General features: G+C 37.1%; 1 protein-coding gene across 2 annotated transcripts in view; it reads right to left on the bottom strand.

The window, feature by feature from the left end:
* The window catches only part of INTU (inturned planar cell polarity protein), a 61,196-nt gene that overhangs the window by 28,195 nt on the left and 12,000 nt on the right, over positions 1-21,001 (bottom strand). For both annotated transcript variants that reach the window (XM_081077421.1, XM_081077420.1), the window contains exons 2-4: positions 15,177-15,712; positions 6,274-6,359; positions 526-729 (exon numbers count right to left, since the gene is read on the bottom strand). In XM_081077421.1, coding sequence (XP_080933547.1) covers positions 526-729; positions 6,274-6,359; positions 15,177-15,712 — 826 coding nt within the window. The remainder of the gene's footprint in view (positions 1-525; positions 730-6,273; positions 6,360-15,176; positions 15,713-21,001) is intronic.

The raw sequence follows: 21,001 nt of genomic DNA, 5'->3' as shown, positions 1-21,001 counted from the left end.
CAAATTTGTAGAATTAAAAAAATGATAGCACTAAAATATTGATGACAATAGCATGTAAGTGAAGAGGAGAACGATGGCAGTTTAGGTGACCTAAAGGCCTTGAATTATTTTAAAAAGGGTTAAGATAGCATTTAACTTTACAATCTGTTAAGACAAATATCATGATACTATTTTAAGAGTAATCACCAAAAAAAAAAGAGAAATAGAGTACACAGCAAGAATAGTAATGATACAAGCAACCAAAAAGGTAAAAAATATATAAAATTTAAAAATCACAGAAAAATCTGTACAAATAGAAACTTTTAAAGAAGACAGAAGAAACTCAAGTATTTCACTAATCTCTACAAATGGACACACTGAGCCTGTCAATTAGAAGACTGCAATTAGAAGAAATGTACAAAAACTATAAAAACACAGAATGACTGAGAGAAGTACTTACTCTTCACGTGGGAGACTATAATCTTTACTTGGGAGATTATAAGGGGTCCCTACTTTTTGCCTTTGCCCTCCTGGGAAGACACTCACCTCCTCCTTTGACGTCTCTGAATCCAGCTCTAGCGTGAGATACATAACAACATGAGGAGTGTTTAGGACATTCTGCTCGGTATCTTCACCCTCTTCTCCCCATAGAAGTTTGACTAAATCTCCTGTGTTTGACTGTGCCTTCTTCTGTCTTGGTTGAGTTGTTTCCTTTTTCACAGAATATGCATTTTCAAATGTCAGTTTCACCTTTAAAAATGAAAACAATGTATTGATGTTTCAACAAGGGAGAGTCAACTACAGCTTTCACTAAGGAGGCTCTGCGTTGCACATCCACTCAGGTACGTATCATTATGCTCAGACATCATCCAATTTGTGGGCTCCTCGATGGCGGGGACTGTGTATTCTATTTACATTTGTGTCTCCGGCTCCTAGCCCAGTGTCTGGTGTACATTATTATAAATATCTAGTATGAAGAATGTATAATTCTCTGCACAAAAATGCATTTATTTAAACTTAATCATTGTATTCTAAGTATTGACAGCAAAAACAAAAAATGCCACGGAAAAACAAAAATTAGTATGATCTGATAGTGTAATAAAGAGTAACACTACATTGTGAGCACTGATAGCACTGACTCATCTGGGGAAAGTGAAAGGAAGAGATTCAGGATGAAAAGTGACCTCATATAACCAGAGTTATGCTCCTGTCAAGTAAGGCAATACTCAAACGTTCTTCTCTTAGACATTCTTTGTGGTCCTTTAAAATAAAGGCGAAGGAGAGTTAAAAATGATCAACATGCCGGATCTTGGAGTATGACCCTAAGATTATCAGTTTTATCAAGATCGTTTTTATTTCATGGACTGATATCAAACCAGATTGGTGAGAGTCCAGAATGTGGCCATTTGTTGAAAGGTAGGTAGGTAGCTTTTACTCCTCAATTACCTTTCCTAGAAAAAGGAGATACATCTCTAGATGTCAGCTGGCCAAAGATAACTCTCTCATTTCAAAGCACCAGCGTGATTCTTGACTAAAAGAAGTTTTCACTTAATATAGTTAATTTTGTGTAACAAGGACATCATCAAAAACCATACAGGCATTAAGTATTCCTAATGTTTAAAATCTTATCAGAATTTAGATGAGTAAAACACGACATTCTAACTGATTTTAAATTAAAAATCACAAAATTTTTAATTTAAACTTTAATGTGCAATGACTCTTAAAATCAGATTAAATTTTAAAAGTAAAAAACTAAAAGAATCAAGAAGCGTGGTCAATATATGTATATTAAATAATCACGATGTATAATTTAAACAATCACATTGTACCACCTGAATATATAAAATTTTTATTTGTCAATCATACCTCAATAAAGCTGGGGGATAAAGAAGGCTGGTCAATATTTAAAAGCAGATAAAATTGTTTGTATGCAGTCAGCTGCATTTTGGGGGAAAATATTTAAAAATTATTATCAAGACAGTAATAATCCCTATTTTTAGAAATTTATTACAAGAGGTACCCTTTTCAAGGCCAACTTTAATTATATGATAAACACTAACACATTAGTAATTCTTTAAAAATGAGCTTTATATATTTATATATTTTTTTGAAAATATTAAACATTATTTTTAAAAATTCATTCATAATCCCACCAGCCCATCCTACTGTTCTTTGTATTATAATGTACAATAAATCTCCTCTGATGAATAAAACCTTCCAAAAGAAAAATACCTAGCTATCTTCTCTTTGTTGGCAAGGAGTGACTATTTATGATGTGTTCAATTTTGCTTATCTGTAGCTATCTGTGGTATTTCAGGGGCACAAAGTTATCTTTGTCCACCTAAAGTGAATTAAGTAAACATCTTTTCTAAAACAAGTCTCAGAGTTGATTTTATTAAGAAGTAGAAAAGACACATGAGGTCTAAATTCAGTTACAGTGGTACCTCAGTTTTCGAACGTCTCTGTTGACAAACATTTCGGTTTATGAACGCCATAAATTTTATGTATCTATGGTACCATTAGATGGTAAAATTCACACTAAATTTGCAGTTTTAGTGGTTGATTTTAAAGGTCTGGAACGGATTAATCCATTTTGCATTACTTTCTATGGGGAAACCGTGCCTTGATTTTCAAACATTTCAGAACTCGAACATTCTTCCAGAATGGATTGCGTTCGAAAACCGAGGTACCACTGTAATTGTGATAAACTAGGTTACAATTAGCAGCAATCTATACAGAGAATAGGGGAGAAATCCCTTATGAAACTTTTCTGAGGCCTGATGACCATGTTTCTTTACAAAACATTTAATATCATTCCAAATGGAAAAGATCAACCTTAATAAATATTTTTATGTTTCCTGTAAACTTAATATTGAAAAATGGGCCCTTGGTATTAGAATACTGTATTAAAAAAGGCTGAGTATAAAATTAGTATATTGGGGGGTGAAATATTAAGCTTATTAAACAAGAATATAAAAAATTAGAGATCATACGTGGGATCTCTAATTACATACAAGGATCTGATGCAGTGAACGGCGTGGCAGTCAGGGTGTTCTTTTAGTATCTGAGAATGAGGATTTAGTAGTATCCAAAAGAAAATATGTGGGAGCATTTGAGGTGGTGTTCCTTGAAAACGTGAGAGGTCTAGATTAATCCGTTCCAGACCTTTAAAATCAACCCCTAAAACTGCAAATTTAACAAGAATTTTACTATCTAATGATACCATAGATCCATAAAATTTATGATCAAGAGTTATCTGATGAAAATTAATATATGGTTAAGGTGAGGAAGAGTTGAAGAGACACCGTTTTAGAAATAATCTTAGAAGGATGTGAAAAAGTATTTGTTCGATGGGTGGTTTTGACCCAAACAAGCAACATGTATTATATTACACGGACCAAAAGACTGTTCTGTGGGTGGCATCTGCTCCAGTGGGTAATGCTCAATATACGCCTACAGAAATATAAACATAAAGCATAAATATATGAAATCCTTGAACAAGGATCTGATGCAGTGAAAGGCTTGGCGGTCAGGGTGTTCTTTTAGTATCTGAGAATGAGGATTTAGAAGTATCCACAAGAAAATACGTGGGAGCCTTTGAGGTGGTGTTCCTGGAAAACGGGAGAAGATTAGAATTTGGGGAAATTCTGAACATGGACTTTGTGACAGGATAGATGGGATCCTTGAAGGCTGTCCTGGCATCGTCCTGGCTCTGGGCCCGGGGAAGGAATGGAGCAGAGGGAGGGGGAGACACAAGATGAGTGACATCCTAGGGAGGCAGGTTTCACAAAGACAGGCTGGGTCTGCTGGAACATCTGTGAGAGACCACTGTGACCACGGAGGACCAGTGTGACCAGTGTGACCATGGAGGAAGATGGGTCCTTAGAGAAACAAGCATGACTCAGAACAGGGAAGTTGTCCTTTCCAGCTGTGATTCTCATAGATGGAGATAGAGGTCAAAAGATAGGGTGTGACTCACCAGAGCTCACAAAAGGAAATGAGTTGGTAGATTTAAAATAAAAATTCACCAATTTTACTTAGACGGCAACAGCAACCTAAAATAGAAGACTGGTTTGCTATGCTTTGTGAAAAGCAACAAACTTTAAAACTAACTTGAATGCTATCTTTGGCAAACAACAGTGGTTCTTTTTCTGTGGTACAAGGACATTTTCCCCTTACCATGACAAAAACTCAAACCAATACACACACCACAGAACCATCCATTAAAATTCTTTAAGGAACTATTTTAGCAGCCATTCTTTCAATTTAAGTAAAGTTGGCTTCATAATTCAAAGATAATTATACTTTAGCAAGACATTTTTAAAAAGCTTACAATGTCAGGAAATCTAGTTGTCTTGATAAAATAATAAAGGGTGAGACATAACCAAATTAAGAGTTAAACAGTATTTTTTAAAAGGGTTTGATATATGTAAATATGAAAGATATTATGTGTTTTATAGGGAAAAAGTTATTAAGAAACATCTAGTATGAGATAGTTTACATGAAGCTCTTATGAAAAGGGTTTCCTGTTGTTCCTCCACGGACATTAACCTGTGATGAGTTTCATCATTCCTCATCGCCTGTCTCCCTCAACACGATTTCTCATTTGTGCAATTTGTCCATCATTTCTTTCCTCCTTCCCTCCCAGTTACCTCAGGTGTTAGTTAGGACGTGCTCTCTATAACCCATCACTTCCAAACTCTTGTTGCTTTCATTACCCCTCTCTACTTCTATCTTCAACCCATCCCATTTAACAAGCAATGCCTCCAACTTCTGCCAAACAAACAAACAAACAAATCCTCTCCCTCCCTGTTAGCTAGCATGCCATCCTCTCCACATATGGGAGCAGGGAGGCTGTCAGAATCTGAAGCAGCTCCAGAGCAGACCATCTCACCTGGTTTGCTGTGTCTCTCACAACATCTTCGCTGCTCTCTGCTGTCTGATCCTTTCTCCCTAGGCTGGCAGATGCTTTGAATATTCCTTCGTCAAAATTCTAAAGGGATTGAGTCTACTTGGCTCAGCAAATTTTCTCTCCTTGATCCTCTTCTCTTTGGGGTAGCCTCATTGCATTACTCAAGACAAAACCTGGAAGGCATCTAGGGCTCCTCTTTCCCCCGCAGGAAAAACTGTCCTCTTCACTTCCCATATATCACAAATCTAATCGACTCCTCGTCCACATCCACAGCCAATGCCTTACCTCAGGCCTTTATCACCTCTTCTGGACTACTCTAAAGCTGACCACCTGGTTTCCCAACCCCCAGTCCCATTCAGAGTGATATATTCCTAAAATGCAAATCTGCTAAACTTCCCGCATTTTCACTTTACATTTCCAAAGACAGTTAAATTTATAGAGTGTGTGTGTCTGTGTTTGTGTGTGTGTGTGTGTGTGTGTGTGTGTGTGTGTGTGTGTGTGTGTAAGAAAAGGCAGTGAGCCTAGGGAAATATTATTTCTTCAAAAACAAGGAATTTAATCATGGGACCTACTATTTCAGAATCTCAAGTAGATGCAGATAAGATTCTGACTTATCAGGGTTTCCATTCATGCTGACTCATCCAAAAACTGCTTCATGGCCTTACTGCCTGACAGAGTCTCCAACCTCTCTCAAGTACATCGTCCTCCCTACCCCTCAGAAGAGAGGAAGCTAATGCCTGATGCTAACAAGAGCAAAACATCCATAAATAGGAGGTAAAGCGCTTTCAAAATACATCTAATTACCTAAAAGCGTCGTCTCTGACACAAAATGTCAATGTTTAGAGTATCACAATAACTTATTTTGAAAGAGGTTTATTTTAACCTACAAGGAATGGAAAATAAGCAGCTCAACAAAAGCTCAGCAGTAAGGCTAAATTAGATAACAGAAAAATCAAGAAAAGAGTATAATTAGCTCTAACAATAAAACCACATACACAAAACTTCACAGCAATAAGGATTTTAATAAGCCAGAGAATAGAAAATTCCATGACTGTTTAAAATGACTTTTCTAGAAAGTGGATTTTCATCAGCACATATGGTAGTTAATAATGGCGAGCTGGTCATTACATATGTACTTATTATTGTCCTTGTTCCTGCTTTACTTAGGATGACTTTTATTTGTAGATATTTCTCTCTGTTTTGAACAATCTCCCAAAACTAAAAATGTTAACGAGATCAAAAATGTTTTAAATATCTTAAGTGTGTACATATAACTCACCCATTGTACACGATAATTTCCAGAATCTTAAAATAAGAAAATAGTCCAAGATGCCCCTATTTTATGTAATTCACCATAAAACCCAGACGACGAGCGTCCATACCTGCATAGGTCCAGGAATGCAGGACAGAACTCTCTCTACGTTCTCAGAGGTCACATCAACATCATTCACAGCAACAAGGACATCACCTGAACACAGAATAACAATAACAGACAGTTGTGCGAATAACAAAACCAAAAAGACCTAGAATCAGAATCTTAAAAAGCATCTATTCTGACTCTTCAAAGAATAGTGGAAAATGTGGTACAGGCATTCAGAGACTTGTCCAAGGTCACAAAGCTCATTAGTGGCAGAGCTAATCTCCCACTCCACTTCTTTTTTAAACTATAATACAGCCTAACATTGCACCATAACCAAATACAACCTGTGAATATTTAAAGAGATGAATATCATTGTGTTTGATACAACTGGGAGAATTACGTAAACCCAAAGGACAAATGGAAAATTTGTAGCATAAACCAAGTATTACACGTAACAAAATTGAATCTAACCACTTAAAAAAAAATTCAGCTGAAATTTTAATTAAATCCATGTGGTCCCTCATAACAATATGCTTAGATATTCACTGTTTCTGCTCTGTGTCTACAGGCAGCTCTTTGTTTCAAAATTCCCACCATATCAAAACCCTTAGTAGGTTTTGGTAAAAATCTCCTTTGCCAGGGCTTTTCTTTAAATGTGTATGTTGGTCAAATTTGGTGGCTTTAATAAAATAAAGATCAGTGTTAAAGTGGAAATTTACTCTCACACCATTATTAAAGGTAACATCAAAACACCAGTGAATTACATATCAATAGTAATATATACATACCAAGGTTATTTTCTTTTCTTATCCCTAAATATATCATTAGGAAATTGATCAATTCATACTCATCCATTAATACATCCAACAAATATTTATTGTACACCTACTGTGTGCCAGGCACTGTTCTAGGCATTGCAGGTAGAGAATCAAACAAAACAGACAATAATCCTTACCTACTTGGAACTTAATATTCTTTGGAAAAGATGGATAATAAATAAGTATATAGATAATATAGTGTCAGCAGATAATTCTCCAACGGTCTCTTGTGTTTTTGTACCTCTTGCCAAGCCAAGGCACTGAAAGTCTATTCTGGGTTATCTTTTCAAAGACGTTTGTATAGCGAACCATCTTGGATGAGGGGCAGTGTCTCCCTCCAGAGCCAAGGTCAAGTTTCTTTAATGAACAGTGTAATAAGGATAGTGCCTCCATCAGTCTCTTATTATTAATAATTGTTCTTTCTAAAAGATTCATGTTCCCCAGGGTCCAAGTTCCTCACCCTTTCATGCAGCACACTATAGGTATGTGTTTAGGTGTCACCTGGCCCTCTTCATGTCGCCTGGTGGGAATGAGGGTTGGGGAACAGGCGAAAATGCTCTTGCTTTAGCTACTGCTATTTCTCCCTTGCCCCTCTGCCTACCTTCCCTGTCCTCCTTGACATTCTGTACGGGGGAGGCGCTAAGTGAAGAGTGAGCAGGAAGAGTGTGTCAGGGACCCTCCTTCCTGCAGGCTTTCAAGCACCTGCACTAGGTGTACACTAGGTTCAAGAGATGCTCTTCAGGTGAGCGTTCTGCAGGAACGGGCACTGAATCATCAGATGGTCAGGCAACTATTGCAGCACTTTGAGTGACCTGGTAACTTTTCTGTAAAGTAAGAACTTGCCAACTAAAATGAATTTCCAACTTCAGTTCAACCTGTGGGGGAAAAAGCAACATAACCCCCATTTTTTAAAATGGGAGATTAAACAAGTGTACTATATCAAACTATTTATAGCTGTAGTGATTTTAAAAAAAAGGAACGATGAACACAATATTGGAATATAGATGTAAAACAATTCTATCCATGGGTTAGGTTGTCAGTAGATGATCAGGACACCTAAATAGTGACACCATTTAAAACTTGCTCCTTTAAATTAAAACTCCACTGGATAATGTCCCAAGTGATACCTTTTATCCAAACCATAACAAATACAGTTGAGTGTTATAGGGAGTATCACCTGAAAGCATCACGTCTAATAAACCCCTAAAAGCAGGAAACACGTATATAGTAAAAGACATGAAAATAAATTTTAGAGTGAGTGCTGTGTTCATATTTTTAAATGTTTAGTAGAAAATGTTCTCTCTCTTTTTTTTTAATAAAAGTGTTATATCCACTTCCCATTCTCTCAGATACTTGTTTTCCTCTGAGCACCTCCGTGAGGTGGCTTAGACTGCAGACTTCCTGGACTTCACATCACTGCACTGGGCAGCCTGCACACTAGGAAAGTTCTTTTTCCACAAATACATGGGAGTCATTAGTAGGCACTGTCTCATCTCAAAAGCTGAAAGGAAATGAACTGCATGAATTGGTTTGAATCGTTAAATAGAAAATGGTCTGAGGATTATTGACAGGGAAAAATAAGAGGAAAATGTTATCAAAAGATACAGTCAAGAATGAAATAAAACACAAAGATGTGAGATCTGTTTAACATAGTGCTTAGGGCAGTTCCTTAATGTAAAGTTAATTATTTGCGAAAACCCATCAATTTCTCTGCATCTATTTAATATCAATAAACAAATGTGTACTGAATGGCTACTACGAACACACCAAGGGCTATGAAAATATACACGCAAATTTTGTTTACTGTTTTACTTACACCATAAACAAAATGAATATACAGTTTAAGAAATTCCTTTTGAATCAAAATTATTACACATAAAGGTAGGAAAAAGGATGCATATCAAAATATGGCCTAGGTGTATGTGCCTGCCCTTCCTCCCTCTCTCCCTTCTTTTGTGGCTTGTATTTTCTAAGCTGTCCACAATAAACATATTATTACTATTGTAAAAAGAAAAAAAATTTAAACTCCTATTTTATACAAAGACACAAAACAACCTACTGTGGTAGGCAGAATAATTGTCCTCCAAAGATGTCTACGTCCTAATCTCTGAAATCTATGAATGTTACCTGCCAGTGATAAAAAGGACTTTGCAGATGGAATTATGTTAAGGATCCTGAGATGGGGAGATTTTTCAAGTGAGCCCAATGTAATCACAAGGGTCTTTATAGGAGGGAGATAGGAGGGTCAGAGTCAGAGAGAGACTTGAAGATGCTATGCAGCTGGCTTTGAAGATGGAGGAAGGGAGCAAAGGCAAAGAATGCAGGTGGCCTCTAGAAGCTGGCCAAGGAAAGGGATTCCCCTTGGAACCTCCAGAAGGGATGCAGCTCTGTGGACACTTTGATTTTAGTATGGGAAGAAACATTTCTGACTTCTGGCTTCTGGAACTGCAAGATGATGAATTTGTACTGTTTTAAATCACTAAGTTTGTGGTAATTTGTCACAGCAACAGTAGAAAATGAATATACCCACCTAACAATACAAAGCAATGTTGGTTGGCTCAGCACCAACTGAGACTCAAGGAGCATGAATGCTAACGAACAGAGATACAAGGAACATTTGGCGGTCATTGGGGGAAACAATCAGTCTTGTTAGAAAAGGGGACTTACACACAGAAGGGCTGGGAAATAAGCATGGAATGGTGCAGTGGAATTGGATTGTAAATTTCTGCTGATTATTGAAATTGAGTCCAGTTTGACTTCAGGGAGAGAGAATCTGGTTTTGGAAACATAGTCACCATACCGACATTTTACACACTCACATGAATAGAGTTACTCTCAATGCGATTACTGGCAAATTCCTAATTTTTAAGAGAATGAATTTTATTGTATTTTTTTTAGCCTGAATATCAATCCCTCATCTATATAATATGCAGGCACTAAAAGAAAATTAAGGACCCTCCCAACCTACCATCCTAGATGTCCTTGAATAATGGTAGCTCATATATTGTAACTATCATTCAGAACATTTGATTAAGTAGATTACCACATTCTCTGATGATGCTGGACAAGTTAGTGCAGTTGTTATTTCTCCTTGAAATACCAAAAAAAAAAAAATACTACAGAAATGTTGTAAAAAATTATTGATGATCCCAATACTATAGCAATGATTATTATGCAAATTATTTTTGGTCTTTACCTATGTTCACACAAATGAGGTATCACAGATTTTTTTCCTTTTAAACCTCTTAAGTAATAAGAATTTTTATGCTGGTATATAGTTTTTTAGAATTGTAATTTTAATAGTCGAGTAAATGTATTAAATTATAATTAAATAACTATACCCTGGTGTTTGACATTTTCATGCTTTTTATTATTTACTATTACTAAAAAAAAAAAGCTTCAATAAGTGTTTTCAAGTGAATAGTTTTACCTTTTACATCTGGCGTCAGCACTCTTTTTCTATAAAAGGTAAGATAATAAAAAAGGGTAAATATTTTAGGCTCTGAGGGCCATATGTTCTTTGTCACAACTACTCAACTCTGTTCCAATAAAATTTTATTTATGAACACTGATATCTGAATTTCATATAATGTTCATATGTCATAAAATATTATTCTTTTCATTTTTTTTAACCACTGTAAAAGGAAAACCATTCTCGGTTTGCAAGTGGTACAAAAACAATTGGGGACCAAATAGGACCTGCGGGCTGTGGTTTGCAGATCTGTTTCATATTATTTCTTTAGGATAAATGTACTAATTAGGTTAAATGGTACATTGTTGTAGCTTAATATTATTTCCAAATTACATTTTGAAAAGATTAAATAATTTTTTTCTTTTTTTGCTTCAAATAGAATCCTTTGGCACTTCCTCCACCCATTCTGGGGTGCAATGTCGCAAAGGCCTGGCTTTATCGCTAAATGAATGTCTGTTCTTATGAAAATCCTGTAATCCCTTTGGTACACATCTGTAGAAGGAAGTACCTGCACTAGAAGTTCTCTAGAAAGGCTTCAAAACTCTAAAATTCTGTCTTTCCAATTGACTCACTACCACAGTTTCTTTCCTTTAGTACCAGGTAAAGTACCACAGGTTTAAAAATGTGGGAAAGAAATGATGTGAGAGAAAAGAGATGACAAACACAGTAGAGTTACTTCCATTAAGAAAACAGAAATGTTCCAAGTATCACAGATAATGAAAATAAAAATGCATATCAAACAATATTAGAGAATAAAACCATACATTAGATGTTCATAAAAACCAAATCTATCTTCAAAAAACAAAAACAAAAAACACACACTTCAAATATTTTAACTGCAAACAACCAAATTGACCATCAACAGTGGAATGGAAAAAAAAATACTGTATATTCATACAATGAAATACTGCATAGTGACAACAAGAATATTTTTCCTACGTTATAAACTAGAGAATAGATACAAGAGAATACACCTCCTGATTCCATTTATATGAAGTTCAAGAAGAGGCAACATGAACTGTGAATAGAAAACTGTGGCTTTTAGAAGATTATTTTTTGAAAGGGGTGTTGACTGGGAGCCTTCTGAATACTGGAAATGTTCTGTATTTTGACCTAGTAGTTACACAGTTACATACAAAGTTATATGTCAAAATTCACCGAATGTACACTTAAGATTTGTGCATGTTATGAATGCATGTTATACCTCAAAAAGATTTTTAAAAAGTAAACAAAAAAATTCAAAATTTAAAAGAGAAACACAGCACAAGTGTTTCATACAAAACAAGTCTATTCAGTGAGCACAGGTGAGAACATCAGGAACTACACTAAAAGAGCCTGAAATAAAAACTTTGTTTTATTGTTCAGTAAAAACAGTCTGCAGGGGGTATGCATGTTTCGAACATTCACATGTGATTTCTCTAACATTATCCTTTCCAGTCCTTAAAAAACACCTAGTTAAAATGACTGAAAATCAATAATCTTGAAGAAAGAAAATCACCAGGGTAATAGGCAGTTTCTAGGATGTATAGAAAGGGAGGGCTTCCATTGGCTCTGGTCTGGGGGTGGGGGCTGGCTATGGGAGTTCAGGAACTATCAGCTGAATGTCAAAGTTGAAGAAAAAACTCAGAAATAGAAATACAAAGAGTAAAGATGCAAGTCCTTGGTAGCAGGGACAGCAAAAATGGCACCAAAAAAGGCAGCAAAATTCCCAAAATCCCAGCAGAGAAGAATCGGAATAGAACAGAACCCTGCTGTCTTGAAAGGAAAAGAATGAAGGGTCCCAAGTCTCACTGTGTTGGCTGACTAAAGACACTTCCATCAAAGGAGGGTGACTCCCCAGCTAGCTAGCAGCGGCAGCTACCCCAGCAAACTGCGTTACCAAGGCACTGTCTTCATGACTTTCCTGCCTGTGGGGTTACCTCCCAGGTCAGCACAGAGGGCAGTGTGAAAGGGAACTGTGACAGAAACAAGTGAGAAACTGCCAGCATGGAAGCGCCCTGTGGGATTGGTAAGCCCACTCTGGTATCAAAACAGTCCATTCGTTATTCCCAAAGCATATAATTTTAAAAATACAGAACGGATTCATAAAATTAAAAAAAATTGAAAACGTAAATAATCACCCATAATGCCCCTAGACTAACCCAACACTATTACCATTTTGCTGTGTTTATATTGACTTCTAATTGTTTTCCCTGCTATGTGAAAAGAAGTATTCTTTTCACATAGTTCATTCATTCATTCAATAAATGTTTCGGAGGGCTTATTTTGAGCCAAGCATTTTGCTGTACAACATGGATGAAGTAATCATTTTATTCTGATCAATCTTTGTTTTTTTACTTATTAGTAAATCAAGAACCTTTCCAGTATAAGATTTAAATTATAATCCTCATTTTTATAACTTTCAGTTGCCTTTTAACACACATGCAAAAAAGTGCACAAATTGTAGGAATACAGTACAATGAATTATCACAAAGTGAACTCCTCCATGTAACCACACTCAGGTCAAAAAAGTCGACTACTAGACCTTGTGTATCTTTACATTATGTTAAAGACAACCAGGAGGACCACCATGGTAGTCTCTTCCTCTCTACGGTTGACTTCCTTTCCTCCCATACAGATGGCACAAAAAGATCAGACCCAAAGGTGCCTGGCATCCCTAGGGTTCAGCCGACTGCAGTGAGGATCGGCGAGAGGACATAGGGAATAGCAGGCTCACTGTTACAATCACCTCACCACTATATTTCAAGAGAAAAGGGTAAAAAGAATTTTAGAGATCTAAGTATAAACCAGTTCAAATAGGTATTCAGATCAGACTAGAAGCCCTAGTTAAGTTTAAAGAGAAATGTGTTAGATGGAATTTCCCATCATGTGGGATCCTAAAATCATGGCGGTTAGCAACAACCCAGGATTTATAAGCTGGATTCTGGCCTCCTCTGACAGAACTAAAAGAGATATTGTAGTCCAATCCTGTCATTTTACAAAAAAGAAACTTGAGGACCTGATGTAAGTATGCATTAGCTCTTGTTGCAATTATTTACTGCTGCATAATAAATCACCCCAAAACTCAGTAGCTTAAAGCAACTACCATTTGCAACTATGTGTGGGAATGGACGTTAACTAGATTAACTGAATGGCGGTCATTTTGCAATATATACAAATATCGAAGCATTATGTCGTATACCTAAAACTAATATAATGTTATATGTCAATTATATGTCAATAACAAAACGAAATGAACAATAACCATTTATTATTTTTATCAGTTCTGGGTTGACTGGGCTCAGCTAACATTCTCACTCATGGTTCCTCATGTAGCTGCAGCCAGATGGTGGCTGGGAGTGGATTTATCTGGCAGCTTCTTCACTCACGTCAGTTGGCCAATGTTGCAGGGTGGCTGGCCCAACAGACAGTACTACCGATGGGCTTTGCATGTGGCCTGGCCTTCCTCACAGAACGGCAGCTGCATTCCAAGAATACCAGGCAGAAGCTGCATCATCTTTTCTTGTATGATCCTCACTGCACAGGCCCACCCAGATTCAAAGGTCTGGGCGAAAGACACACAGACCATAGATTCCCATGGGAACATATCAACATGACATTGTAAGAAGAGAATGTGGGGATCTTGTTGCGACCCTTTGAATACACACTTTGCACAGATGACCTCCCTACACGATTCCTCCTGGCAAAACCGTCTCCTGGCCCTTTCCACACTGTGAAACTGCCAGCCTACTTCTCACCCATCTCTTTCATTACATATGAGCTACTTAAGATCCATAATCTCCATGCCTGGTATTTAGTAGATGTTCAAAAATTATTTCTTGATTCGATGAACAAACAAATGAAATTTAGACTTGAAGTAAAAAATATTTTTAAATGTTTCTAAAGTATCAATAAAAGTTCCTTTACCCAAATCTCTTAGGCTAGGTCAGCTGAAGACTGTCAGCTTTTAGTATTGGCAACACCTCTAAGTTTCATTAATAATGTAGTCTCACATTGGTCTAATTTATCTTTAACTAAGTAATAAAGTTGCTGCTAAGTGTTATATCCAACAGCTTAAAATGTATCAGCAACACAAAGTGCTCATCTTAATAGATATTCAGAAGACCTTGTGGATTTATTTTTGTCCCTCAAAATTGGTGGGATATTTTATGGCAAACACCCTTAAAAGGAAATTTATGTATAACACCACTGTTGCTAAATATGCCAAATGAAACAGTTAAAACCACTCTAAGAATTAGTGTAGTCAAGCGCAAACATACAATTTTAAAGTATTTTTATTCATAAATTATATATTTTTGTATCATGTTATTGGATATACGTCATTCAACCCTAAATTATCACTTGTACAATCAACTTATTTTCTTTTACTTGTCAGCAAATATAACCAAGATGAAATAAAAATGACCTAATTCAAAACTCAAAAATTAGCTAAGCTGTCCCCTGGCCTACACAAGGCACACGCATAGACTCACACCCTGCTGGCACTACACTGTCCTTAACACTGTCACCACTGTCCCAAATAGCACGAAGCGGTCCTTCATCTGGCTCTACTTGTGCTTTGACGGCCTTCCTCACAAGACCTCATTAGTCATGCATCTCAGCACACAAGCCCGGAGGCCGACCAGCAGCACTTACCGATGAGTATCTGGCCACTCTTCATGGCAGAGCCTCCTGGGAGCAGGCCATGGACCACAAGCCTCTCTCCAGCGCCCTGTTTCCCGGCCCTTCTCCAGCTCCACTTGGTCTGATGGATGATCCCAACCAGCACTTCCAGAAGCTTCAGCTGTTCTTTGGCTTTGGTGACAGTTAGCTTTTTGGGGTTCACATAAACACTCACATCTTTGTACCTCTGTTGGACAACGATTCCTGCTTTCTGATTGGACTGATGCTTGAGAATGGAGACTGGCCCACTGTCACTGCTATTTTTTTTATTACGGCTCTTGGGTAAAAGTCTTTTACTTTTTAAAATTTTGGTAAACCGCTTGAGTTTAGGTTCGTACTTTTTTCCTTTGTAGTCATCCTCTTCTATGATAATCTCAGTTTCACTGAACCTGACATGGTTCACAACAGGTGTCTCGGGAAGGAGGCTTTCTTCTTCATCCTCACTCAGTTCCAAATAAAATAGCTCTCCATTTTTCTGCACACTGTCCAGCCATTCAGGCTCAAGGTCACTATTAAAAAAAAAAAAGATAATCTGAATGGCAGCTGAACATAAGAAAAACAACGATGTCTTTCTGGCCTGGGGTGAGGGTGGGGATAGTGCAGGGAGGTGGGAGGTATAAAAGTGCTTTGATTATTTCAGTTTCCTTACTATTTCTAATTTATTGTATCAACAGCTTTTCCTGTAGGATGTTTTTTGTAGAGCCTTGAAGGATGGGGGCGGGGGGAGGGGGTGAAGGAACTGAAAAGCTGTAGTAAAAAAAAAAAAGACAAGAAAAGGTGTAGTGATAGAAAACAAATGAAAAAAAAGAGATTGACCCCTTCTAGAATCTAAGTTTGTTTTTTTTTTAAAGAAATTTAACTCAGTCCCTGTGTGGTTAGTGTTCACATTAGACAATTTCAGTGGACAATAATTTACATTAGTAGTTCATTATGCAATTATATCCACAGACGTAAGCCATTTAAAAATTGTACACAAAAGCATATTTGTATAGAAATTATTCAGCATGGCTGTCATGTTAAAATGAAAGCTAAAGTCTACCAGCATTAATAGACTGTTTATACAATAAATTTTCAAACAGAAACATTCCCCTCGCCATGAATAAAAATCTTTGCTGAAAACAACCAGTTTATAATCACAATTAATAATGATCACTTCTGTAGCCTATAATTTCTGTAAAACTCCTTTTTATGAATAATTGTAGTAGGAAGAGTAAACCACATACTACATAATTCATCATGGGATTGTAAAAGAAAAAACTTGTAACTGGGAAGTAGGCCACTGAAAGAAACAAAATTATTGCTATTAAAATGATTGAAACAGCATTAAAAACAAAAATACTCATCTTAAGATAACAAAACTAATCACAAACTCTATCCTCTTCGATGTGATGAACAGTTTACCTTTCAAACCACTATTCTTTAAAGAAAAACTGGTTACAGTGGAAAAATTACCATGTGGAGAGAGTCTTTTCAGAACCATGAGCTGTAATATCTTGGTATGAAAGGGTATTCATTTGTGTTCTAACCATTCAATCAGAGAGAAAACAGTCTGGTTTTCTGCAGTGTTTATTAGCAACTCTGGTTCTTTTAACTTAAAAGTCAAATGTCTCTTTCTAAATACTATGAAAATTAATGTTTATAAAAATGCACTATCCTATTACTCAACTCTGAAACTAACCACTGCCCGGGTCTGTGGTTGGTAATTAATACAGATTTTTCAACTATATATGAATGATGAAAAAAAAGTGTAACTGGCCCCAAATATCAAAACTAATATTTTTTACCACTGTTGGTTGCCAGTGTGTGGCATCATTTTAGGCACTTAGCACCACTTACTACAGGTTATTAATCATACGAAAGTTGTTTCAAGCATCCCTAACAGTAAAAAAAGACGACATGTATAGAGAGAAGAAAAAGAACCGAGAAGTCACAAAGACCTGGGTTCAAATTCTTTTTATTGAGATTTTCACCTTTCCGAGCTTTAGTTTCCCTCTGCTAGAAAACAGATTATATCTACCTCAGGGGGCTGTTATCAGCAGCAAGGAAAATAATGCGCCTGGAATGGTAAGTGCCAACTAATTGCCATCTCCCTTCCGTCTCACCCCACAGAGTCAAAACTAAAGAGAAATTCACACCTTTATTAGATACAGCTCTGTGCTCTGCACTTTTCCAAGACCTGGCAATGAACACAGGTGTTTCCAACGACTTCTGTTTGCTAGGTTCCCGGCTAAGTGCCGGTGACACAGAAGCAAAACCAGATGCTGCTGTTAAGGCCCCATAGTTCAGTATTCCCAAAGCTTCCTTACTCCTACTCCAGATGACTGATTCCTACTTAAATAAGCATCGGGAGCATAACTGATGAATGTGTCAGGAAGTTTCACAGAGTTGTAAAGACTGGACTCCCAAACAAGTTCTACTAGAAGGAAGGAGATGTGTTAAAAACAATGACAACAACTCAACCTTTCATTGCAACTCTCCATTAAGAACAAAATTAAAGAACTTTGTATGTAGATACACCCTACTCCAGGAGATGGAGCTTAACCTTTCATTTCCTCTTGTTGAGCATGGACCAGGTCTAGTGACGTGATTCCAAAGAACAGAGTGTGGGAAGTGAAAAATAGTAAACGCAGTGAAGAAATCTGGCCAACATTACTTTAATCAAGAGATGGAGGTTATGAAAAACAAGGAAGGACTGAAAACTGTCACACACCAGGGGACAGTAAGACTTGATGACTAAATGCAATATGAGATCCTGGAACAGAAAAGGGACATAAGTAGGGGAATGGTGAAATCCAAAGAAAGTCTGAGGTCTAGTTAATGGTACTGTACCGATGTTAATTTCTTAGTTTTGAATACTGTACCATAGCTGTGCAAGGTGTTGCCGTTGTAAGGGGAAACTCGGTGAGGGATAGCTAGGAACTCTGTACTATCTTTGCAACTTTTCTATAAATTCAAACTTACCCCAAAATAAAAGGTTTTCTTTCCAAAAGGAATTAAATCTAGCAGTTTTAACTCAGATTTTTGTAATACAGTATTAATGCAAATAGTCTTTCATCTCTTTTCTGAGGTCCTATGGTGCACACTGCAAAGCTGTCATTGTATAAATGTCTTTCAATGAGATTCCTATTTTGTTTAGTCTATCTTGCTCTAAACTGAAATAACTGTATATAGTCTGCTTGCAAAGTTTGATGGCACTTTAACTGGTTTTCAAGGCCCTAACGGATGTGGTTAAAAATGAGCAGAGTCCTTCTTCCCCCAAAAAGACTTGCTAATTTGCACATAAGCAAGTTCACTTACATAAGCCGTAACATAATTAAAGAAAATGAACGTCAGATAACGGTAATAAGTTTCTCAATTCCTGATGTAGTCAAGAATTCTACATTGACACTAAATCTTTTTCCCCTCCTTCTAAGTTATTGAATCTCTCAGATGTGTATTTACATTAATATCAGCATTTTTCATCAACTGAAGTAGTATCATGATTTCCTTGACCTCCACAAAAAAACAGAAAACATTATGAAACAACCAGCTCTCCTGGTACATTTTCTTAAGAAAAATAGACTTTTGCTACTACTCCACACCTGGTACATTATACTTATTTTTTCTTTTTAGTGGGCAAAGCACAATGTGCTTTACCAAAGTGACCAACACACATAGTTAGGAGGTGCTAAGAGGTATAGCAGGACAACTCTAGGGACAGAGAAAAAACACATACAATGAAAACACCATGAAAAATTAACATGGGTTCTAGCTAGTCCTCAGGCAGTAAATACCGATCTGCTTAATGCTTTTCTGTGTATTGTTTTTTCCCCACTGTGTTCTGTCTACCAGCAATACCTAATTTTCATCCCTGAAGTCTTCTGATTGTTTTCTAAAAGAAAAATCATGATTTAGTGGTTAAAATGTACGCGAGATGTTATAGCACTTTGAGAGGGGTAGGGAACCTGGGACGAGCTAAAGTTCTTTCTAGTTTAGTCATCATTGGAACAAATGTACGGCCTGTCAGAGAAGAGGAAGGGAACAGCCCGTGAACTATGAACTGTGTACTCACTGCATGAAATAAATGTTTACATCAGGAACACATCTCCATTGGAACTGGGCTCAGAATGAGCCCATTCCCAGGACCACACGTCCCACCCCCAACTCTTCAGCTAAAATGGGCCAGGTCAACTCATCACTAAGTTAGGAATATGATCTAATGCTGGCAGAACTAAAGTCACAGACCAGCAAAACATTTTGTTAGAGGGCTTCATTGTACTTTTAAAGACATCAGAAGGACAGAGAGCTCATCACCTAGCTGAAATGCAAGTACCAAAAGTGAGAAATAAAAACTACAGTTTGGAGAAATTAAGTCTCAGAGGATCAGAAAAGGTTCTAGGAAAACGTAGCACTTAAGTGGAACCTTGAATGCTTTTCACAGTAGAAATGGGAAGAAAGAGTGTTTCAGAGAGAACCAAGCATGTACACGTACAGGTGTGAAAGAACATGGTATGAGAATGGGTAGATATTTCAGTAATGTGTTACACTGAATGTGTGTGCTCCCACAAAGTGTATATGTTGAAACCCTACCACCCAGTGTGATGGTATTCAGAGGTGAGGCCTTTCGGAAGTTATTAGGATTAAATGAACTCATGAGGGTGGAGCCCTCACAAATGGAATTAGTGCCCTCCTAAGAGATACAAGTAAACTTGCTGCTCCTCTCTACTCTCTGCCATGTGAGGACACAATGTGAAGTCATCAGTCTGCAACCAGGAAGGGGGCCCTCCCCAGAATCCGAGCATGCTGGCACCCCAATCTTGGACCTCCAGCCTGTAGAACTGTGAGAAATACATCTCTGTTGCTCATAAACCACTCAATCTATGCTATCTTTTAAATATGCAGCAGCCCGAGCTAAGACAAGTAGGAACACAGGAGGCTAAAGAGAGGAAGAGCATCAAAGATGAGATCAGAAAGGCTGGGGACAGATCTAAAAGACCTTCAAAAATCATTCTAAAGAACCTGGAATTTATTTGGAAGGCCCTCAAGTTTTTCAGTAGGCAGAAAAATAATTTCGTAGACTTTATTTTTTTTAGAGCAGTTATAGGTTCACAACAAAATTGAGTGGAAGGTACAGGGTTGTCACATATACTCCCTGCCACCCGTCCCCAGGGCACAGCCTCCTCCATTAGCAACACCCCCCATGTTTCACAGCACCTTTGAGAAAGCAAAGGAGAAGGAGAGGTGACTATCAGAAAAGGAAGTCACCAGGACGGGAAACTTATTAGATCTGAAGATACGAGTAAGGAGAGAGGGATGCAGGAAATGGGGTGGGCGACACTAGAAGAGGAGGAAGACCATGAACTCTCTTCAAACATCCTGAGCTGGAAGTAGAGAGATATGGTAGCAGAGAATTACCATTTCTCATCATACACCTGCTTACATACTACTTGACTTTTTAATCTATATAATTTGGTAAAGGAAAAATTAAAAGCCAAAAGAAGTCAGGGTTCAGAACAAAAGAAGCAAAACAGAACTATCTTAAATTGGGTGTTGATATATGGGATCATGACTTTGAATAAAATATTTTTATTCTTCAAGTTGTACAGTCCCACATTAAAACTCAAGAAAAAAGATAAATTTTGGCATATTCATACAATGGAATCCCATTCGGAAATAAAAAAGGAATGAAGTACATATAGGTGACAACATGGATGAGTCTCAAACTAATTATGTTGGGTAAAGGAAGACAGATTAAAGAAAGAGTACGTACTGTCTGATTCCATTTTTATAAAACTAGAAAATACAAACTCATCTCTAAT

This window comes from Rhinolophus hipposideros, assembly GCF_964194185.1.
Source record: "Rhinolophus hipposideros genome assembly, chromosome: 16".
In the NCBI taxonomy this organism is placed as follows: domain Eukaryota; kingdom Metazoa; phylum Chordata; class Mammalia; order Chiroptera; family Rhinolophidae; genus Rhinolophus; species Rhinolophus hipposideros.
Note: the sequence above shows the minus strand (reverse complement) of the source record. Positions and strands in the feature narration are given on the sequence as shown.